The 24530-nt window shown below is 40.8% G+C and overlaps 1 protein-coding gene across 1 annotated transcript in view; it reads left to right on the forward strand.

Annotated features, from left to right (window-relative positions):
* Positions 1–3445: 3445 nt before the first annotated feature.
* The window catches only part of LOC143286623 (uncharacterized), a 177678-nt gene continuing 156593 nt past the window's right edge, over positions 3446–24530 (forward strand). The window contains exons 1-18 of the mRNA XM_076594665.1: positions 3446–3548; positions 7219–7290; positions 8281–8544; positions 10521–10604; positions 11121–11314; positions 11648–11728; positions 12413–12505; positions 13467–13574; positions 14064–14195; positions 14590–14760; positions 15944–16070; positions 16451–16587; positions 16983–17201; positions 17569–17706; positions 18612–18776; positions 20286–20488; positions 21734–21860; positions 23925–24004. Coding sequence (XP_076450780.1) covers positions 3446–3548; positions 7219–7290; positions 8281–8544; positions 10521–10604; positions 11121–11314; positions 11648–11728; positions 12413–12505; positions 13467–13574; positions 14064–14195; positions 14590–14760; positions 15944–16070; positions 16451–16587; positions 16983–17201; positions 17569–17706; positions 18612–18776; positions 20286–20488; positions 21734–21860; positions 23925–24004 — 2498 coding nt within the window. The remainder of the gene's footprint in view (positions 3549–7218; positions 7291–8280; positions 8545–10520; positions 10605–11120; positions 11315–11647; positions 11729–12412; positions 12506–13466; positions 13575–14063; positions 14196–14589; positions 14761–15943; positions 16071–16450; positions 16588–16982; positions 17202–17568; positions 17707–18611; positions 18777–20285; positions 20489–21733; positions 21861–23924; positions 24005–24530) is intronic.

Here is a 24530-nt window from a genome sequence, read left to right on the forward strand (position 1 = left end):
AGGATCCTAGAACGGCAACATCAGGATATCCTTGACCATGCACCCAAAGTGATACCCCGGTGCCTTGCCGTCCCTGCCTGGAGCGAAGGAACCCCTCCCCTCATCCAGTGCAGCAGCCCTGGTGTTGGCTCCAAAGATCCCCAAAGCGGCCCTGAAAGAAAGTCCCTCACCTTTGAACACTTCCACACCCGGTTCCCCAAAGAGTTCTGGACTCATGTCTACACTGACGGCTCTGCGACAGATGCCAATCGGAACGGAGGGGCAGGAGTCTTGTTCCGTCTCCTGGAGGCAGAGAAGAAAAGATCTGCCTCGCTACCGGCCTATACTCCATCAATTACAGAGCCGAAGCAGAAGCCTTGAAAACAAAAGCAGCCCACATCGAGGTCAGCCCCTACACCAGCCACAACGTTGTCTTCCTGACCGACGCCCTGTCCATCTTGTAGGCCCTTTGGTCCAACAGAGATCCAAAACTCAACGATCTGTCCTCCTCTCTCGCCTCCCTCTGCACAAGTCACACAGTCACCCTACAGTGGATTCCCGCCCACTGCAACGTGCTTGGCAACGAGACTGCTGACTCCCTGGCAAAGGAAGGCACTACGAAAGAGCAGATGGACAGGTCTTCCAGCTACTCTGAATCCAGCACCATCATTAAGGCCATGCTGCAGAACAAGTGGAAGCAGCAGCATCCACGCCACACCAGAGCAGACCCGTACTAGCTGCTGACTTGTCGAGAGGAGGTAGCCATTTTCAGGCTCAGGACAGGCCACAACCGCCTGAAACACCACCTATACAGAACAGGCAGCCAGACAACAGAACATCTGCTGCAGTCCTGCCCGATCCACCAAGCGTTCCGATAGAAAACCTGACCCGACCCAATCCTAGCGGCCCGGAAGCTCAACGGAGGACTGGAGGACCTGCGACGTACTGCCGCCTTCGTCGAGAAGACGGGGGAATCCAACTGATAAATGACGAACGAGACAACAGTCAAACCAATTTCAGAGCACCACCATGTGGACTAAGTAGAGGTTTGAGGATATTTTCGCTAACCAAATCCCAAATAGTGGATGCATGATTTATATCAGAATCAATGAAAGCATTGAAAAACATTCTACGGGAATGGATATCTAAGAAAAATCTAATATCGGACAACTGAGAAATCTTTTAAGAGAGTTTTGCATTTGATTCCTACGTGCTAAGGCCACGTCAATAACGTCCACCAAACCTTTATGGAACATGGTATCGTCGATGATTTTACTATTGATGTACAGTGGAAGACAAGTATCAGAGATGTTCTGATGTTTTTCTCAGGTGGTTATCATATATTTTGTTTTATGTGGGTGTAAGCTCAATTTTTTTTTGATATGTAATTTAACTCTGACCGTTTTTCTAACTGATTAATACTTGTTTGTAAAGATGCACATAATCTATTATTTTCAAACATTTTTGAATCACTTGCATACAGGGTCATGTCACTGCAAACATTCACTGTGTGATGTTAAAGACATCGGCAAACCGTTTATATAAATGGAAAATATCATTGGTCCCAAAACTGACAGACCCCTGATTGGGGTATATCATACTTCACCGGCATCAGAGAAACTCATGCCCATTGACCAGCACCAGTTGTTTCCTTTTACCCAAGAATGAAGATAAAAGCTCTAGTAGTATATCGCTTGATATGCTTCAAGCTTTCTTCAGAAGAGTGTGACCTATAACATCAAAGGCTTTGACAAAATCAACAAAGATAACTCCGGTGATTTTATTGTCGTTTATATCAGTAAGTCATTTATCAGCTAAATTGGTCAGTGCAGAGTAACATGAATGGTTTCACCAAATCCTGACTGGTTAGGATGAAACAGGTAAATTTTGTCAAAATGACTAATTATATTGAAATGTTTTCTTATGTTATTTTCTGTGGGTTTTGAAATAACTGATAAAATAGATGTAGGTCTATAGTCGGAAATGTTAGTACAATCACCGGATTCATGAAGTGGTATAACTAAAGCAATTTTGAATGATTTTTGGAAATTGGATTTTGCTTATAACGTAACTGAGCGTTTCAGATCTAACAGGAGCAGCAATTTCTAGAATTTTACCGCCGTGCATAAAGCGGCATCGTTAACTTCATGACCGAACATTAGGGGGATATTCAGGTCAGAAGATAATACGTTCTTAAGCACAAAATACTGAAAAGTTTCCAGATCATTGCATACCTATCAGATCGTACTGTTAAATAAATTATTTCACAAACGTAGGTGTTAGGATCTTCTGGATTCGGATTAGTAATCAAGGTGGATTTTGCCGCTGTTACTTGTTAACGAGAGAGAGAGACAGAGAGAGGGGGGGGGGGGGGGGGTGGCGGGAAATCATAAAATGAACTTTTTTTGGGGGGGGGGGGGGGGGGGGGGGAAGGGGGAGGGTGTGGCGCTGAGGGCACGTACGTACATAATGTATACAATATAATATAGCCTACACAAATCCACACTCATAAACTTTGCGCTCATACGAAAAATAAGACTGAAAAAAAAGAAGAAAAAAAAGGGGGAGAGCTTTATAAAGAAAAGTATTAAAAAACGCTGACGAACAGCATCAAGTCAAGGCCTTAGTATAATGCGCGTTGGCCCCCGGGGTTATGCGGCTGGTTAGGCATCTGCCTGGCACGCATATAACCATACATCAGTTTTGTCCAAACGGAGTGACGCCAGAGCCCTTGGGAAACCCAAACTGAACTGTGACTTGAACTGGCAGCATCAACAATTAAGATGAGCGAGATATCAATATCAAACATTAATTAATGGCATAAGGTAGGCAGACAGCCAGCTTGTGATTGACAAAGACAAATGTGTCGCTGAAGATGTCATCAACACCAAAAGACATGGTCAGAAATGCAGTTTCCTCGTGCCGGTTTCAGTCGAGCGCAACAGTTACAACCACATAGATTAATTTTGTGTGAGCCTGAGTACGTGCACTGAGCAATCGACACAGATCAGAAAGCTCTCAGCTGGTCGCATTACTGACAGACAAAGACACACACAGACGCAGACACAGATACCCAGTCCGAAACCCAGTCCCAGACCCAAACCCAGACACACGTACACGTACACACACCGGCATACACACATACGCAAGCGTACTGACAACGGCGCGCGCGCGCACACACACTGACACACACACACACACACACACACACACACACACGACATGCGCGACACACACACACACACACACACACACACACACACACACACACACACATGTGCGCGCATGCACTAACGCTCGCGGCAAACACGACCGTCACACATTCACGTATCAGCCTGCAAATCTGAAAAGAAAGTGGTCAACCTTTGTCACAAGGGGGTATCCCCAACCCACCTTGGCCATGTTTAGAGAATCCTTATTTTGATTGGTCTGCTAATTTTAGACTGGTTTGGCGATGTTTTCAAAGATGGTCGGGCTTGTGGAACCGGTTTTGCAACTGGGGCTGTGGCTGCCCGAACAATCGCTGGAGTTCCAAAATAGCAGCAAGGGACTGCTTTCTATTATGAAAGGTGAGATATACTCAGAGGCATATCCAGGATATCGGCACTCGAGAGGTTGGGTGGCAAGGTGGACAGTTGTGCTGCGTAGTGGGCTGTCAATTAGGCTCACCCACTTGTTTTATTATTTTCAGTTTTTAACGTTTTTCGTTATTTCGACACCTGGACACCTGCAGCCTGCAAAACATACGGTAGGTCCAGAAATTTTGTCACGTGTAGACTTCATAATTTTTGTGCTTTGCAGACGCCGATTATGTCGAGAATCGCTTCGTGCCAACGCCCGGTTTCTTCGTCTGCCTTGAGTTAGGAGAATGTTCTTTCTCAGTTTTTGGATGAAGAACCAGTGAAATTGTCTCATAATACTGGAAAATTAAGTGCCATTGATGGGAATGAATGCAAGACGAATAGTTTGATCTTTTTGATTGTGGAGAAAAATCGGCAAAGGATTAATTTCGACACATATCTCGTGTCCACCCCCTCCGCCCCTCACATGCCCCTCTGACCCCTCCCGCAACACATTTCAGCCAGAAGGTTTATTTGCACTACAATTTGAAGTGGTAGGAAAGAAAATATACAAAAGAGAAACTATACTTTAAAATGATTTTCAGCGCAGGTAGATGACTACCAAATCGACTGTAAAGTTTTTCTGTTGGTTTATCTCAGGATCAGCCATGTGAAAATATTTTGTGGATAAATACAACTAAAATGTTATTTCGATCACGCATAAAAAAAATCAAAATTCAGTTAAAATAAACTTGATGGTGTCATCTGCCCACAATAGATGATGCACATGCTCATGTTAAGTATAAAACCAAAAACTGGACACCAACAATGTCCGTTTTACTGCTACATTGAGTACTAAGTATAGCAGTAGGGTAGGTGTGGTGTAGCACATATCACATGGATCATTCTGCACATTTTGACACTTAACTGAAACTGAGTATATGGGTCCTGTGATGGACCTTCATGACCCCACTTCTCAATAGTACATCATTTTCTACACTGATTAGTTGGTTTTCACACAGTTGCACAACTTCAGTTCAAAGCTATATTTTTAAATGTTAACATTCACAGGTTCTTTGTCATTTTTTCCATTTCAGTCAGTGGCTTCAATTTGAAGATTCAATACTAAAATACACAACTGGCAAATTAGTATGTACCACCCTCCTTAACATGAAGACCACTACTTTTACTTATGACTGCTGCAGTCCATTGGCACTGTTTCTGTTACTCAGCTTACTGTGTGCTGCTTCTGTTGTTACTGCTGCTACATTGCTGGTTACCATTGAAAACTGCTGTTGCAACTGTTTTGAGACTACCTGAAATCACTGAAAAAAAAAGTTTTTAGAACATTATCTGATCTCTTAGTCTTATGCTTTATAAGTTGATGATTAGTGATATATTTTTGACAAGATATGGCTTAGCATTTTTCTTTGTGTAATTTCTGGCAATATCTACAATTATCCCCTCAAAATGGAATGAGCAGTTTTCACAAGGTGTAGACCTTCACTTTGCCAGTCACACAGAGGAGGAGAGGGTAAGAAATGTGGATAGCCTGATTTCTCAGTTAAGATACATAAGTGTGGATATTCCTGAATGAAAGTGGCACTCAGATTCTAGGTAACAGGATTTTTGTATGCAGAGAACTTGGGTGAAGACTAAAGTCTTCTGTTTACAAACCTCAGAAGGGAAAAGACAGCTGCACTCACTACTGTCTGCTTTGTTCTTGGACAAGGTTACTATTCTGGCATCCCATATTTTTTCTTGAGGGACTGCACCATCTTTCCATCTGAGACAAAAAATAACATGAAAATGCAGAAAGGCTGATTTTGATGCCTTGTAGACATCTGGTTTATTTTATGATATGCATGAACACACACACACATACATGTATATGCTCATAATAGAATAGAATAGAATGTCTTTATTACCAAGTGTACCAGGGTCACCAGGAATATTGGGGGGTCGGGGGGAATACATAACAAGGTATGAACATAAATATACAGTAAAAAATAGGATACATACAAGTGCATATCAATACAAAACCTTGTGCATACTCACACATGCACGCACTAATAATAATGACACCAATAAAAAATGATTATGATAATGATAATGATAGTAATAATGGTGATAGTAACAATGACAACAGTTGTAATTCATAACTATTTTCAAAGACTGGTTGTAAATTAGAATTAAAACATTTGAACAAAAATGTTATGATCTGCATACTATGTCATTGTGAGCATACATATTGGTATGCACAACCACACCCATCCCTCTCAACCAGTGTCCCCCTCCAAACACACACACACACACACACAGAGGCACAGACGCACACACACATGCACACACACACACACACACACACACACACACACACACACACACACACACCTGGACATAAGCACATAGACAGATGCTCACCCATACCCATAAATACAGATGCCACTCCCAGTAACCAGTTTGTGACCATAGCGTTTCAACAGGGCAGAGACTAGAAGAAGAAAATGCCACCTTACCAGGTTGTGCACTTTAGCTTTGCTGTGTAGCTGGCTGGAGCACACTGTAAAGATTTATGAAGACAGTAATAGTGGTCAGGGAAGATTGGGTTCTGTTTTCCGTTCAATCCCCAAAAGAGTGGATTTCACTGTTAAGTTTTGATAGTCATCCTGGTGACAGCTAGTGCTCTTGACTAGCACTAATGCTTGAAATTTGTATGCTGATTTCACTGATCATCCTAAAAAACTGATAGTACTGAGGGCATAGTTTAAAAGGGTGACACTTTTCTTTTTGGATAAAAGTCTTATTTGATTTTGACTCAAGTGTACATGTTTATACATTGAAGCTCAATATCATATTTTGAATTATCAGTTACACAACTTGCTGTTGCCTTATGATTTATCCCATGTGACAGCCTTTCTGAATCTGGCACACTCAGTGTTTCCATTTGCAGGTATCAAGTCAGTGAGGTATCAATTGGAATGAAAATATCAAAATGCTATTCAAATTTATACTGTCAATATATTTTAAATGGTAGAATGTTCTGGTCACGTTGGACATAGAAGGTAATGTTTAAGCCAGTGGGTGGTCTTTTTTTGTGCTTTTGTTTTCATGTCATTTTCACTACAAAAAAAAAAAAAAAAAAAAAAAGATCTAAAAGGTTTATCTGATGCTAGTTATTCATATTTTATGTTATATATTTTATAGATTGTTTTATGTTGTCTAAAAAGTGCAGAAGCAGTTCCCTGTGTATTCACAAGTTCTGGAAAAGTTGGATATAAGTTGCTGGCTGGAATTAGTGACTGACTGTACAGATCTGGTCAAAGATAACAAGAGTAGATAGCTATAGATAGCAGTAAAACATACTTAGGGAAAAAAAGGTTCGTCATATATATATGTGTGTGTAAAAGGAAAGAAAAGAATGAAATAACACATAAGTAATTTCATTTTCTGCATTGTTAGAATACATTCATGTAAATATACCAAACACCTCATTACATTACTTCAGGGTCACTGATTCAGTCACATCATCATTACAGCAGAAACATTTTGCATGTGGCAAACATTTTTATATCTTTGCAGCATGTGCTTAGCTCATAATAGTAACAATCTTTCGAATTTGACACTTTTTCTTCAGAGATGTGTACTATATGTGCATGTTTGTGTGCTTGGATTTCAGGTGACAAGACAGAGGACAGAGGGGATCACAATGGGTTGGTCTCCCCCAAACTGGGTGGCAGTTGCCGTGATGGTGCTGCTTGCCATGATGTTGCCGACTTGCACTGCAAGTATGTGTGTGCCACATTTCCTGTGGCACTGTAGTAGGACTCAAGTTTCAGGTTTTTATCAATCTTCAGCTCCTATACTGGAGCTTGGAGGATTGCATCATTTAGCAAGCATGCCCAAACCTGTGCAAATTATAGCAAAGTTACAAAAAGTTGTTGAACAAATTTTATAAACTAGCTTGAACTATACATTTACTACCATTTTGTAAATTGTACAGATTTTGGAGCAGCATACTTTTTGGCAAATATTTTTCACATAATTCACCATACTGAGGACATTCCACAATGTAATCATTTCCCAATAACTGATGTATTACACTGGTTGCATATTCGTAAAACACATGGTCTGGCATTTTGCCTCATCAGTTCAATCTGTAACTTGTTTTCTGCGTCTGGAAGTTTTTCATGTCAATTTTGTTGTTGTACATGTTTGTTTTCCATGTTGGCATGTAAAAAAAAAAAAAAAAAAAATCCTTTATTTTTCTTTGTTTCTGTATTAAGACTTCTGTTAACCAGCCCCTGGATCCTGGCGTAAACTTTTCAGTATTACAAAAATCAGTCGCTTCCACCCATGCATACATGTATACAGAGCAGAATATTAGCAGTACATTTGATACCATGAAATTACAGTCTGACGATAACAGATTTTTTGCAGGGGAATATACAGGTGTATACTGAGCAGCACACATTATATGCATTCTGTAAAGAATACATTGCTGTGATATAAAATGTCACAGAATTGCTAAGAGGCATGGGCACTGTTGTTGTTGTTTTTAATAACATTTAATAATATATAATTCAATTGGTGTATAGTGTATGAATGTGTGCACACATCACAATATGTGTGTACTACATGTTTAAGCATTTTCTGTTCAAGCACATAGTAAATGCGCACATTGTTTTTGACACAGGCAGACATTTGCTCCTCATGTGTTGTGCGTTGTCTCTGCTCTCAGTTCGGTACGAGAAGTCCAGCAGCTTTGTGGATTCCAGATACATTCTGGGAAAATGGTCCTCAGAGCACAATGAACCAGATTTCAGTTTTACCAAGATTGGTGAGGATCCACTGTGGGCTGAGGAGTGGACACCCCAAAATACTTGCGAGTTTGACTCATTCCATTGCCATGATGGCACCTGTGTGCCCTTGTGGTGTCGCTGTGATTCCGTCCCCCAGTGTGCGGATGGGTCTGACGAGCTGGGCTGTCCACGGCCACAGCCAAGTAAGACTTGTTCATGATGTTGCTGAGTGGCTGCTGCATCTTGGAGTCATTTTGCTCAGGTCTTCTCTGGATGTGGTGCATCTTGAGTCATTTTGCTCAGGTCTTCTCTGGATGTGGTGCATCTTGAGTCATTTTGCTCAGGTCTTCTCTGGATGTGGTGCATCTTGAGTCATTTTGCTCAGGTCTTCTCTGGATGTGGTGCATCGTGAGTCATTTTACCCAGGTCTTCTCTGGATGTAGTGCATTGTGAGTCATTTTGCTCAGGTCTTTTCTGGATGTGGTGCATCTTGAGCCTGCAGAGAAGTTGGTTTTTGAATGGGATTGAAATTACTTCATTCATGCTTGTTTCTTTGTTTTTTATGCACCATCCATATATACATATGTATGTGTGGGTATGTATTGTTGGAGTGTATTTGTGAATGGGTGCATTGTCATTTTGCATGACTGGGAACCTTAGGGGATGTAACTGCATCTACTTATCTCACCACGGTTGTAGTCTGATGGCATGTTTGTTTCCTTCTCCACAGAAGCATCACCACTGGCTGCATTATTTAGAACATAGCTTTTCTGTTCATCAGTTTTAGATTTAGCTGCATTTTGGGAACAAAGTGAATGTGCATGTGATTGCGTGTCTGCGGGAATGTGCATATAGTGGTCAGTTTGACTTTCATTTAAGGTGATATTAGATGTATTGTGTGTGTGTGTGTGTGTGTGTGTGTGTGTGTGTGTGTGTGTGTTTGCATGTATGTGAACACATGTACTGATGTGGAACATATGCATATTCTGGCAAAATGCAGGCACTCTGGGCCTGCTACACAACACATGGGCACACACATCTTCGAAGCAGCCTCCTTTTATTTACAAACAGAATTCAGTTTATAGTACCGGTATTCTGTTTATTTCTGAAGTGAATACGATTCTTAATTTACTACAATGAACAGATCACCAATAAAATGAGAGGACCTGGTCTTTGGTTACTATATCACTTTTTTTACATTTGCATTTTGGGTGAATTGATCTTGAGCATGAAAAATTATGCCTGCTTCCATCATATTCTTGTTTTTTGTTTATTATCTGCTGAATGGCAGGATTGCGTGGATGATGTTAAAACCTGTGCAGCAAATTGCTCAGGGTTAATACTTTCATTTCAGAAGAACAGAGCATGCCATTATTGTATTGTTTAGTGTGTTTTAACTCAATTTGTGTTTTACCTTGTTTGTTTTTTCTTTTGGGAGGGGTGGGGGGGGGGGGAGTGGTTGGTTGGAGGTGTAATGTGATTTGACCATTGCTAGTTGGTTGATTGGTTTGGGTATATACATATTTTGTTTTTGTCACTGACATACTATCAGTAATTGAAGGTGATACTTATATGTGTGATATCTACTTCTGGGTTTCTATGTTTCTACGTCAGTTGAGAGAGATATATATATATATAGAGAGAGAGAGAGGGAGACAGAGACACACAGAGATAACTTAGTATGTTTGTGCTTATCTGTGCAGTATACACATAGAAATGTGAGCTAAAATATGCCTACATAATCTCGATGGAAATGAATACTTACATAGTTATTTTATTTATTTTATTTACTTTGAATATGTTTACAAGCATATTAAGTGCATTTTTTATGGACACACACACACACGCACACGCACACACACACACACACACACACACACACACACACACACACACACCTGGTCATATACAGGCACCCATGCAAACATTTTGAATATGCATTTGCACAACATATTAAACAAGTAATGAGCATGATAACGAAGTCAGTATAGAAATGACTAAGCTGTTAAACAACACAACAAAGGGTTAATGAAATTATAAGGCAGAAAAAACATCAAATTACAACAGTAACATTAAAATTTTACTGTGAGCTAACAAAACATCTCAACTTAAATTCAAAATCAGTACAAGTGATACTGAGAGCACCAGCTGTAACCGCCAGAACATGTTCTGTTTGCAGGTGGTGTATGCGGCGAAGACAACTTACCTCACACTTTCGAAGAATACCCAAACATAAAAGGAGTCGTCGTCCTCAGCAGCAACTGTAAGTAACACAGACAGCAAAGAACATTGCCTGACACAAGGGATGGCACAGACATTGATGATGATTTGTAGACAGTGTGACAACACAATGAGGTTCCTAGCTTGTAAGCCCATTTCTTTCACTTTCACTTCCTGATTCGCTGGCTGAAAAGATTCCGAGGCAGTGACGTTTCTCTCTTTGGTTCTTTGTTTTGTGAAATCTTCTCTGTACCTTGTGGGTGAAAAGTTGCCCACATTTCTCATTTAAATCTTCATAACTCAGCCATTTTTACTACTATTTGATTGAAATTTGATGACTTCATCCATTAATGATTTGTAACAGGAGTAAATAGATAATATTGTAGAATTGATGATGTAGCTTTTATCTTTCATTGGATAGCTTTCTGTCACATTGTATCACATAATTGCATTCTGACAGTGGTTTGCATTGACTGCAGTCATTCAATAGTCTATACTGACAAAATTTTGAAAGCATTTTTAATGAAATCTCTGTGTGTGTTTTTTTCTTTTCTTCCAGCCATCCCACCCAATTACACACAGCTACTCGTCAGCAGTCCAACGGATAACATTCTGATAAACATCTCTTCTGAAGATGGCAATGATGATATTGCACAGGGGCTGGACCCAGACAGCCTGTTTGATGTCAGATATGAACCAACACGCAATCCTCCTGGCTATTACTTCACAATGCTGAAGGGCATTGACAGAGATGTATGTATTATGTCTTTACCCTGTCTGTTTGCATGCTTGAACTTTTATGTGTGACAGAGATATGTGTACAGTCATTATTCTCTGTGCTGGCACCCTTTAATATTCCTGTGAATAATTGTGAATAGGAAATGTGTGCTGTGGATGAGGGAGTGCATGTGTGTGTATGCACATTTCTGTTTGTGATAGCATATTTTGTTGGGACATTTGCATATGATTGTGTCCTCCTTCAACAAATATGTATCAAGAGTCATTTCATGAAACGCCCCTTTTTAATATAATGGAACTCTTCATTTTTACATAATTAAATTAACTTTTTTGATTTCTTTTGCTTAGGGTGCCTCTGAAAAATCCAACGATGACAGGAACTCTTTGCAGTACAAGGTTCGATGTCGCTTCAGGAACAATGACAAATTGGTAGGTTTCTTCTACTGTGTGTGTGTGTGTGTGTGTTGTGCGTGTGTGTTGGGTGTGTGTGCGTGTGTGCATGCGTGTGTGTGTGCATGCGTGCGTGTGTGCATGCTCATGTGTGTGCATGTGTGTACTCTTCACTGCTCATGAAGCATGCTGTAATGATATTATGACTGTGAGACTTGTCTTTCTTTCTTTAAGTCTTGCAATGACTGAAGTCTGGCTATATGGATAGAACTGTGGATTCATCATTAGTCTGAGTTATATGTGACTATTTGATCGAACATTTCGTTGGTAATGTGAGAAATGCATTTTATTATTTGAGTATGTAATTGTTTGCATCCCTTTATTTTCTTTTAATTTTAATTTCATAATCATATTTGATTTTTTTACAGTGTCGGTATCATCATTGTATCATTTTAATTGGGAAGTAAGCAATTTGGGTGAATAGAATACACTGTGGAAGCTTGTGCTGTGTTAAGTGTTTGTTCATGAATTTCTTTATTGACAGATAAAACAGTGCCATACTGTGGATGAAATGCCCTTATTTTTGTTGTTATTGACATTTGAACATTTTCTGTTATGTCACCTTTTTATCAGCAAGCAGTTCAACGATATCCTTTTTTAGAGTAAAAAAAAAAGGTATTCTTGTATCCTGTATTTTGTATGATTTGTGATTATGATGTGCAGGTAACTTTCCACACACTGAAGATCCAGATCTCTGATGTCAATGACAATGCACCACAGTTTGTGGCGGAACCATACCTCAGAAACATTAGTGAGGTGAGAATGATTTTGAAAACGATGCCCCCTGGAATATTGCTGGAGCCAGTTGTAGGTTCCTTTTCCATTACATGATTAATTTGTGTTGCAAGAATATGACTTTTTCAGTTGATTTTATATGAGATTTGCTTCTATGATAAAACTTTTTTCTATTCATGCACATCTAAATATCTAAGTTTTTTTTTTTTTTTGTATGAGCAAAGTGGAAAAGTAAAAACACTCATATTCAGTTTGTGTGTGTGTGTGTGTGTGTGTGTGTGTGTGTGTGTGTGTGTGTGTGTGTGTGTGTGTGTGCTTTAAAATTTACCTTGTGCAAATGGTAGCGAACTGTGGCATGATGATATAAATCAAAATTGGAGTTCAAAGACTAAGGTCATAAAGTAGAAAAAACAACAACAACAACAACAACAAAACTTGCACATGGAAAGGAGGCTTATAAGCATTATGAAAGTCAGCACTATGATTGACCACGGTGAGAGCTTGAACCTTAATGTGATTACATGTCAAACATCAAAAGTTCAAAATAGCAACATGGCACACAACAAAGGAAGAACATGGGTTGCTGACCTGTAGTTGACCTTGTGCTTACATCCTTTCTTCATTACATCTGCTCAGTTGTGCATGATTTGGCAATGGTTTCCCTGTTTCTCTCACTGAGGTTTAGCCAAGGATGTAAAAAGACAGACGTCTGGGATATATTCACTTGCAGTAAGATAGATTACAATCTGCTGAATGTCAACAGATATACTGGGGGGAAAAAAAAAGGGGGTGGGTTGGTGGGGGGCTAAGGTTTTCATGAACAATTTTTAATTAAATTTTTCCATCAGAGGTTTTTCCCAGCGATGAATAGACATTCCTTGTGTGTCAAATGTATTACCTTTACATGTTAGGAGACACTAGAACAATACTTGTGAAATCAGTGTTGAACATGTTAATTTATTCTTTGTCGTATGATTTTCAGCTCAGTCCCGTGGGCACGACTGTACTGCGTACCATCACGGCGACAGACTTGGACAATGGCAACAACAAAATTGTGCAGTACGACCTGACTGTGGCTTCAAACTCTCCTGTAAGAATCCATTGATTTTGTGTTTCATTTACCACCACATCAGTGGAATTCTCTTGAACATTTTCATCTGATCACTGTCACTGTGCATTCCACTGTTCTCCAGTTTAATGATAATGACAATAATCCAATTTATTTAGTGGCTTTCCATGTAAAACATGCTTAATTGCAATGTACAGTGTAAGAATTGCCAAGTGGCAAGCAAAATATGGATATAAACACTACAGTACAACACAGTACAACACAAATTCAACACACTATAGTGCAACACAGTACAGTACAGCATGGTACAGCACATTACAGCACGGCACAGTACAGTACACAGTACAGTACAATACAGTACAATGCAATACAATACAACACACTGCAGTACAGAACAATACATACAGTACAGTACAACACAAGACAGGACAAGATGTCCTGACATGTAGTCTCTGAAGTGAGCCGAGCAGAGTTTGTCTTTTCAAAGAATGAATGTCATCTATGTCACAGGGGAGGGACCCTGATCAGTTCAGGCTGTTATCCGAGGACAGTGGTGTCATCCTTCTGAACAAGGGTCTGGATTATGACCAGATGGTAAACGACAACATTAGCCCTGTCTACGTGTTGAATATCACAGCCAGAGTAAGTATGCAATGCATTACCGAGTATGAAATGTTAAACAGAAGCATGGCATCTTATGTTCAAAGGCAGGGTGGTATCAGAAAACAAAAACAAACTTCTCTTTCTGGAGGTATTACTTACTTGATTACATGATTTGCTTCCTGTTCCAGAAATTATTTACCTTCTTGGTTATGTGATCTAAACATGCTGTCATTTTCTTTGGATTTTTTGTTTATTTAAAAGCATTTTTTTATCAGGTTTTGGTCTTGCCTGATATGGTATGGGTTATTTACTTTCTTGCACACTGTTCAAATCAGAAATGCCTGCAGATTCCCATCAGTGCAGCTTCTGAAATCTTTTCTTGGTTTGCATTGTCTTCATTGTACTGAAGTTTACTTCGTGATTTTCCCCTCAGGATCAAGCGACCCGTGCTCCAAAAACCAGCTATGCCTTGGTGACAGTCACCATTGTGGATGGAGATGACCTGGAGCCAGTGTTTGTTTACCCGTCCTGTCTGTCAAGCACCACAAAGCCCTGTTTCGATCCCAGGTACTCTGCCTCCATCACCAGTGGCACAATCTCCCAGGTGAGTGGTGCTCTTTGCGCGTGTGCGCGTGTGTGTGTGTGTGCGTGCGTGTGTGTGTGCATGCGTGCGTGCGTGCGTGCGTGTGTGTGTGCGTGTGCGTGTGTGCATGCGCGCGCGTGTGAGTGTGTGCGTGTGTCAGTGTGTGTGTGTCGCGTGTTAATGTGCGTGTGTGTGTGTGTGTGTGTGTGTGTGTGTGTGTGTGTGTGCGTGCGTTTACTTAATGTGTGTGTGTGTGCCTGCATGATCCATTGTGTGTGTGCATGTTTCTTTTTTATTTTAATATGTCAGTTTGGCTCAATATGCTTACAAAAATGATCCGGAGGATAGTGATACGAGGAAAGTGGCAGAATGGTTAATCTGCCAATACAGTGTCTGTTAGTTTCTGGGTTTGAATCCCAGTCACATTCTTTCTCTTGGACTGGAAAATCAGAGCATTTATAATTTAGATGAGATGATAAACCGAGATCAAGGTGGCAGAATGGATAAGATGTTTGCCTGCAGTACAGTGTCCCCGAGGGTCTGGGTTCGAATCCTGCTCTCACTATTTCTGATAAGTTTGACTGGAAAATCAAACTGAGCATCTAGTCATTCAGATGAGCGGATAAACTGAGGTCCTGTGTGCAGCAGGCACTTGGCGCACAGAAAAAGAATCCACGGCAACATAAGTGTTCTCCTCTGTCAAAATTCTTTAAGAAGAAATCCACTCTGATAGGTATACAAACACATATGCATGCACTCAAGGCCTGACAAACGCATTTGGTAATGTTGCTGTCAGGCACCTGTGTATATGCATAGTGTAAATGGATTCCTCTGAAACTGATAAACAGAGGTCCGTGTGCAGCATGCACTTTGTGCTTTGAAAAAGAACCCATGGCAAAAAAAACACAACGTTGTCTGGCAAAATTCTGTAGAAGAAATCCACTCTTGATTTTATTTACTCCATGCAGAATGAAACCCAGTCAATGGCACAGCGGGTGTAAGGATTTTGAAGCATTGCATACGACTTTATGATGAAATGTAAAAAAAATTCCCTGTGAAAATAAGTGTCTTGGATGTCATGCCAAAACACTTGTAAGAATTCTGAGAAAGGTGGTACGGAACCACTGAAACATATAGATAAGTTCAAACTTTTGATTCTGAGTAAGGAAACTTTGTTTTCAATGTTAAAACGCTTGTTTTGCAGACCCCTACAGACTTCCTGACGTTCCTCCCAATTCCTCGTGATTCTACAAACCCAGCGCAGACTGTGGTGATGCAGGCGCGTGACAGAGACTCTCTGAATTATGAACTGGAGTGCTCCATTGAGGAGAGTAAGTCACACTGTCGGTGTGTGTGCTGGGGGGATACAACAAAATACAAGAATACTAAAAGATGAATTGTTGACATGTTTGCTGACACAAAAAATTGACATAGCATTACCTCCACAGAGAAACACAAAGTTTAACCATGCTCCCACATTCCAGCGAGAACACCCTTTCATAGTAAATATAATTATGGGCATCTTGGGGATGGGGAACAATTGTGTGTGGTGGGAGAGGTGGGAAAACTCCTGTATGTTGGTGAGGGAGGAGTGTGGTCCTGGAGATATCGGGAGAGGGGGTTGTGTGTGTGCGCATGTGCAGTATATTTTTGATAGCTTAGGCCAGCTGCTTTTTTGTGTATAATCAATTCTATCTTTAATAATTTTCAGCTGATCCCCTTGGGTATGAGAATAGGTTTGCGGTGACAACCACATCTCTTGGCAGCGGCAACGGGTACCAGTGCAATGTGCGAGTGATACAGCCCATTAACAGAGCCGTGGTGGAAAAGATGGAGGTCAAGATTGCTGTGAGTGTCAAAGATTAACCCATTCTACCATGTTTGTTCATATACTTGTCATACAGATTTATCTATAGCTGTGTGTGTGTGTGTGTGTGTGTGTGTATGTGTGTATGTGTGCGTATGTGTGCGCATGCGTGTGTGGGCACCTGTTTGCGTGCATGTGTGTGTGTGTTTTCTTGCAAGTGTGCATGCATGTTTTCACCTGCTTTGTTGACTGTTGTCCTTGCCCTCTGAAACTTGAATGTGGAACTTAGAATAGGAAGTGGAGGCATATTGGGAACCTCTGAAAATGTTAAATATTGCAATTTAATTTTGTTTATTCATTTATTGATTGATTGATTTTTGTGTGTGTGGTGATCCTGAATATACCTAGATATGAGTGGTAAACGTTATGTTTGCAGGCCACTCAAAAAGCACTGAATAAATTTTCGGAACGTGCAACAATTGAGCTGACCATCACTCCCCAAAATCTAAACCCACCCGTTCTCACCAGCAATGTTCCGCTGGACAATGGGCGATTCATTGGCTACATCAGGGAGGACTCCAGCAGAGGCATGCCTGTCCAAACATCGCAGGCTTTTGGGACGCCTCTGCAGCTGGTCATCACGGATGCTGATTTGGTAAGGGCTACAGCAGCTGTCAGCTAAGAAATAAGAGGGAAAAAAGAAGCCTGTTAAAAAATATGATTAAAAAGCTAACTGTAAAAAAATGGTATCATGAGTTTAGGTTTTTCTTTTTGACAAACTTAGTTTAAAGAAAAAAAAGCAGTGGCTATTATCAAAATTATATATAAATATTTGAATGTCTGTATATTCCTATATCTCTCTCCATTTCAATATCTATATGCCTATCTGTGTCTGTCTCTCTATGTATATATATGTGTGTGTGTGTGTGTGTGTGTGTGTGTGTGTGTATCTAGATAGATAAATACTTCTTTTCAAAGGATTTTAGAATTGCTGATGCTGAAGGTGAAATATTGATTTTCAGGCGCCGTCAGACCCAAGTCCACCAGAGGGGTATGATTTCTCACTGAACCCTGCCACCACCTTCACAGTGACATCAGAGGGACAAATTATTCTGAATGGCCTGCTTGACTATGAGACCAGAAATCAATACGACTTCACTGTGAGATTTATTTCCACCTGTTTGTGTGTGTGTGTGTGTGTGTGTCTGTGCGTGCATGTGTGTGCGTGTGTGTGTGTGTGTGTGTGTGTGTGTGAGTGAGTGCGCATGCACACAAGCATGCATGTGTGTGCAAGACCAGCTGAAGCCAACTGGTTGTTCCGGATAGTTTGAATTTGTTAATACAAACTTCAGTCTCACGGTCAGTATTTCTTTGAATGCTTACTGTACGTCCACATTTTGGTATTGAACAAGTTAACTACCAAATGTTTGCATGGAACAGATGACAGTGAATAGTTTACCTTGAGTTCTGGACCACAAGTTTTTTTTTAACTTGTGTGTTTCAGTTGACTGTGTGTGTGTGTTGTGTGCACGTAAACTTTGTGTCAGGACTTGAAAACAGTAGAGAAACAGTGATAGGTGTCAGTGTTGAGTCATAACCTTTTAGAAACTATACATCAGATAAACAGTTATAAAATCTTGATAGGCATATCAGCAATTATTTAACATTTAAAAATGCTTTCTGTAGAATTGGTCATTAATCATGCCTGTTGTTCTCTACAATGTTACACAAATATGAACCAATCTTTCCTCAGACCAGTGTGATCAGTTAATTGAAGTGGATCCCTCCAAGATATGAGGCATCTGTGGCTAAAAATAGACCCACAGTGACACACTTCTAGGTCTTCAGTGTGTGATCTGTTACCATGTAACATGCTGGAGAGGTGATTTCAAACAGTGTGAAATGGGAGCATGCAAGGGGATTCGATATGTGTGTGTGTACACCCATAGAAATGTTTTGTTATTATTTGCATGTTTTTATTGCTGACCCATATTTTGCTTGTTGAACTGGAGTATGTTCTGTGTGTGTAAAATTGATCCTGAAATTTCACCTTCGTGTGGTTCAGGTCACGGTAACAGAAAAGACAACTGAAGCCAGATCAGCCTCTGTACCCCTGAGAATCATTGTGTTGGATGTGAATGACAACCCCCCCACAGTGGACTCAGTTGTTCTGATTCGAAGCGTAAATGAAGGCAACTACGCAAATGGAGTTGGAGAGTTCGTTGTGGATGTAAGTAATAGTCTTTTTTTCAGTTTTTTTCCCCACCACTTTTCCATGGCTTGAATTCTTTCTCAATCTGTTGTGAGGGTCCTTGTCTTGCATGCATATAGGAAGATGGAATGTAGTAGTGCACGCAGGAGTCTGATCTTGTGTTTATGGAAAGCATGGAAATAAAGTGTTTTCACAAGATACTAAACATCAGATACACTGATCACATCACCAGTGAACGTGTGCACCAAACCATCAAGCAGCACATGGACGTTATGAAGATCTCCTGACCTCATTTAAGAAAACTAAGTTACACTGGTATGGCCACATAACAAGATCCAATGGCCTTGCTGAAATAATCCTCCAAGGAACTGTTGAGGACGGAGATGGAGGGGAAGACAGAAAAATGGACTGACGACATTGCAGGATGGACAAGAAGACCATTTGCAGATACCTAGGCTGGACCAACAGACCCTGAGGAATCTGGTTAACGGTTCTGTGTGGCACCCCAGTGACTTTTCACAGTCACGTATATATTAGGGGGGAGGAGGATGACGACTGTGTTTTCAGTTCAGACAATTTCTAGTAACTGTTAAACTGGACCTTGCCCAGGTATCCATCACTTCTGGCAACCTTGATTGTGTCCCTGAAGCAGTGTGCATAAAGTAGTGGTTATTGTTGGTTCATTTACAAAAAAAAAACCCCCAAAAAAACAACAAAAAACAAAAACGAAACCAAAGTGCTGAAACATGGGATCTTCATTTCTTGAGAGGGCAATGCAGTTGTCTAGCCCCCCTCCACCCTGCTATGCCCCCCCCCAACCCCCCAGAAAGAACTGTAAACAGGTCTGGCCATTCAGCCAGGTGGAATCGCTGCTTTGAGTAGTCACCTTGCAGAGGGTGAGAGGATTATATTTTTTCTATTTTGATTTTACTTTATATATATGTCAAAGCACATAAAAATTATTTTGTTTGGCTTATAGAGGTAAAAAACATTTTTAAAAAGAATGTTTCAGAATTGATTTTTAAAAATGAACCCCAAAAATCTGTTCTTTTGAAATGAAACAAACTGGTTTTGCTGAAAATGGTTTTCTTTCCAAAGAATTACAGAGTTGGATGTAATTGTTGTGAATTTGGTTGATTTTGTTCTGCCATGCCTGTATCAGTGCTACTGTTTGCATGATTTGCCATTTGCATTGTACACTGTAAAATGTCTATGAATTTTTTTTTCATTTAGCTAATTCTACCTTGCGTGTACCAGTGCTATGGTTTTTCCATATGCATTGTAAACTGTTTGTGAACTATTTTTGAACTATTTTCTGTTTTTGATTTCGTTGATTCTTCCTTTTTTGTATCAGTGCTACTATTTGCCATTTGTATTCATGAAACACTCATGAAATATTTTCCGTCTTTGATATGGTTGCTTCTACCTTTTAAAAAATGTTTTTTTATCAGTGCTACTGTCTGCAGGGTTTGCCCTTTGCATTGTAAACTGTTTTTTATGGAATATTTTCCATTGCTTCATTGACAGGTCCGGGCTCAGGATCCAGAAGGTACAGGCGTGGGGTACAGCATAGTAGAGATCAAAGACTCGGTGAACGACCGAGTCATTACCACGCCAAACTTTTTCTCCATCAGTTCTGCTGGACAAGTCAGGCTGAACGCACAAGTGAACGCCGGTGAACGGTACGCCATTGTGGTGAACGTCACTGACAATGGCAGTCCAAAGCTCTGGTAAGTGAAATTTGCAATAGACAGGTTTTTTGGTTGTTTCTTTTTTTTCTTTTTTTCTTTTTTTTTTTGATTTGTTTTTCTTTTTGAAGTTGTGATTAATTTGCTCTTGAATCAAGCCTTTATATTTAATTTTTTTCCCTAGGTCAAAATAGAGGGGAGGGGTGGTGGTTAAGAACCTAGTTTCAGGCTTTTGTTTTGGTTTTCCACAGAAACGTTTTGTTACTTTTGCTGTGGATCTTGTATCAGTTGGCATTTTTTTGTGTAACATCTGTGCATGTTTTTATGCACAGCTGCACAAAAGTAGTTCCTGAATTCTTTCTGTTACACCTGTGATGATCAGTGGCAGACACTGACTGAATGCATCTCATAATCAATGTAAGATCTTTGCAGACAACTGACCTATTTTCAAAACAAATATGGCAAAGATATACTGGGCTGGTTTATTGGTAGAAAAAAGAGTTCTATTTATGTAAAATGCACCATAGGTTTTTTTTTTATCATTATTATTTTTTTAAACAAGCTTCATTAATGATTCAGAAATAGATTATATTTTGTAACCCATTTATCCCTCCACAATAGTTATTCAGTCATCACAGATGTCATGTTTGTGATGTAACACTACCAGAGTCTTTACAAATAATTGTGTGGCAGTGAGAATTATAAGTATCACTTAAGTACTTTGATTTGAAATAAATCAATTTTAGTGCATAACAGCAATTTTATATCCAAACTTCCTAAGTGTCAAAAGTGAGTATTGGATAGCTTTGCTTCTGTCTCTGTGTCTCTCTCTTAAAAAAAAAAAAAAAAAATCCTGAATATGAACATTCCAACTGAACAGGTACTGCTGTTCAGTTCCAGTTTGATGTTCTTTGCTCTGTGTTTCTGGAAGCACCACGGCAGAATCTGTAAGGCATTGGACTTCTGACCCAGTGGTCTCCAGCCCCGTTTCAGCAAGGTGTTGCATCCTTGGGAAAGGCGCTTCACTCCAATTTTCCTCACTCCACCCAGGTGCGAAGGGGTACCTGAGTGTGGTTGGCAAAGGTAAAAACGGCTGATGATGACTGGGCCCATGCCTTCCTTGGCTGAGTGCTAGAGGAATGGATAACAGTTCACTGCCCCAGTGGCTATGAAGAGGTTGTGGGGCCTTTATCCTCTGAAACTTGTAACCGTAAAATGCTATGGAACCTTTAAACCCTTGTACTTTTAACCCCTATTTGATGAGCACGGCTGTGTGTGGGCGTGCAGGACGAAGGTGACAGTGATTGTGACAGTGGTGCGGGGAGGCAACCAGGCACCTCAGTTCTCTGCCAGCAGCTACACCATCTTCGTCAGTGAAGGGGTGCCGCTTCAGTCCAGCCTGTGGCGCATTCCCGTGAGTGTTTGTATTGCATTGCATTGCATTGCATTGCATTGAGTTTCATTGCATTGTATTGTATTTCTCTTTTGTCACAACAGATTTTTTCTGTGTGTGAAATTCAGGCTGCCCTCCCTAGGGAGAGCGTGTTGCTATTCTGAGAGAGCCACCCTTTTTTTTTCTGCCTGCAGTTTTGTTTTGTTTTCCTATGAAAGTGGATTTTTTTTTTTTTTAGTTACAGAATTTTTTCTGGGGACTACCCTTTTGTTGCTGTGGGTTCTTTTACGTGCGCTAATTGCATGCTGCACACGGGACCTAGGTTTATCATCTCATCCGAATGACTAGCATCCAGACCACCACTCAGGGTCTAGTGGAGGGAGAGAAAATACTGGTGACTGTTTGCTCCCTTGTGGTACCACTGACTGAAAGGACTGCATTGCCTCCTCCTCCTCAGAGGTTGATGGCTGTGCCACTTTTCTTTTATTCATGCCAAACTAGTTCGTGACAGTGTAATAGGTTTTTTTTTAGTTTTTTTTTAAATTGCCAATTGGCTGCATGGATTGTAGTGGTGGCCTGTTGGTAATGTGCGTGACTGTGGCCTGTTGGTAATGTGCATGACTGTGGCCTGTTGGTAATGTGTGTGACTGTGGCCTGTTGGTAATGTGCATGACTGTGGCCTGTTGGTAATGTGCATGACTGTGGCCTGTTGGTAATGTGCATGACTGTGGCCTGTTGGTAATGTGCGTGACTGTGGCCTGTTGGTAATGTGCATGACTGTGGCCTGTTGGTAATGTGACTGTGGCCTGTTGGTAACGTGTGTGACTGTGGCCTGTTGGTGATGTGTGTGACTGGCCTGTTGGTAATGTGCGTGACTGTGGCCTGTTGGTAATGTGCATGACTGTGGCCTGTTGGTAATGTGTGTGACTGTGGCCTGTTGGTAATGTGCATGACTGTGGCCTGTTGGTAATGTGCATGACTGTGGCCTGTTGGTAATGTGCATGACTGTGGCCTGTTGGTAATGTGCGTGACTGTGGCCTGTTGGTAATGTGCATGACTGTGGCCTGTTGGTAATGTGCGTGACTGTGGCCTGTTGGTAATGTGACTGTGGCCTGTTGGTAACGTGTGTGACTGTGGCCTGTTGGTGATGTGTGTGACTGGCCTGTTGGTAATGTGTGTGACTGTGGCCTGTTGGTAATGTGCATGACTGTGGCCTGTTGGTAACGTGTGTGACTGGCCTGTTGGTAATGTGTGTGACTGTGGCCTGTTGATGTGACTGTGGCCTGTTGGTAATGTGACTGTGGCCTGTTGGTAATGTGCGTGACTGTGGCCTGTTGGTAATGGACTGTGGCCTGTTGGTAATGTGACTGTGGCCTGTTGGTAATGTGCGTGACTGTGGCCTGTTGGTAATGGACTGTGGCCTGTTGGTAATGTGACTGTGGCCTGTTGGTAATGTGCGTGACTGTGGCCTGTTGGTAATGGACTGTGGCTTGTTGGTAATGTGCGTGACTGTGGCCTGTTGGTAATGTGACTGTGGCCTGTTGGTAATGTGACTGTGGCCTGTTGGTAATGTGCGTGACTAGGAAGTGAGTGTCCAGGAGTTCAAATCCCATCAGTGGTCCTGGATTTTACACCTCTGCTCCTGTCTTCCTCCTGCACTGGACCTTGAGTGATAGTCTGGGTGCAGTTCATATGGATGAGAGTTGAGATGATAAACTGAGCTCCCATATGCAGCATGCACATTTAAAAGAACCCATGGATAGAAAAGGGCAAGATTCTAAGGATGAACCATCTTCGATAGTAAAATGAATGCATAAAAAAGGTTTGTACTTATCTGGTTGGAATGAGTACTTTTTGTGACAGTGCCATGTAAATGTGTATAATGATTCTGATTTTCAGAAAATCAAGATCAGTCCATTCATTTTCTTGGTTTATCAGTCATTGTTATCAGAGGAACATGTATTCATCTGTGCATTGATTCATAGATTTTATTTATTCATCAATCATTAGTTAATTTGTTTGGAAGTTGAACATTTCATGAGCTGTTTGTTGGTTCCAGTTCTGATTTTCCTGATCTGTTTCCAGGCAACAGACCCAGAGTCGGACACCTTGGGGTACACGATCACATCTTCCATACCCCAAGCGGATGCTTTTGAAGCATTTAAGTAAGTGGTGTTGTGACAGATAGCAATAAATTGGTATGGGAACAGGACACACACACACACACACACGCAAAAATAGAATGCTCATGAAAACCCATAACTGAAACTGGTATGGGTACTTTTTGATGACTTTTGTCTTAAAAATACTTTTTATTATATGCAATGTGTATACCACCGTTGTAAACAGTGCAGTCATCTTATAATAGTGGAAGAGTTGTGTATATGTAACATTGATGTAATATGTTATGTGGAATATTATGTGTTCTGTAAAGCATCTAGAGCAGTTTCCTGGATATAATGCAGTATAAGTATCCATCAAGGGGCAGATAAGAAAAAAAAATCAGGGGAGAGCACCACTAGTCCTACAGACAATTTCTGCTAGCATCAACCAGCCGCCATGGCGAAGTGGTTACTGTTGCGGACTGACGGCTGGGAGGACATGGGTTCGAATCCCAGAGGAGGTGGGTTTTTCGGCCTGTGGCCAGCTCCTACACAGAGTTGATTGTGCTGTGGGCTTAAATGGGGAGAC

Source organism: Babylonia areolata, chromosome 1 (assembly GCF_041734735.1).
Source record: "Babylonia areolata isolate BAREFJ2019XMU chromosome 1, ASM4173473v1, whole genome shotgun sequence".
Lineage (NCBI taxonomy): Eukaryota > Metazoa > Mollusca > Gastropoda > Neogastropoda > Buccinidae > Babylonia > Babylonia areolata.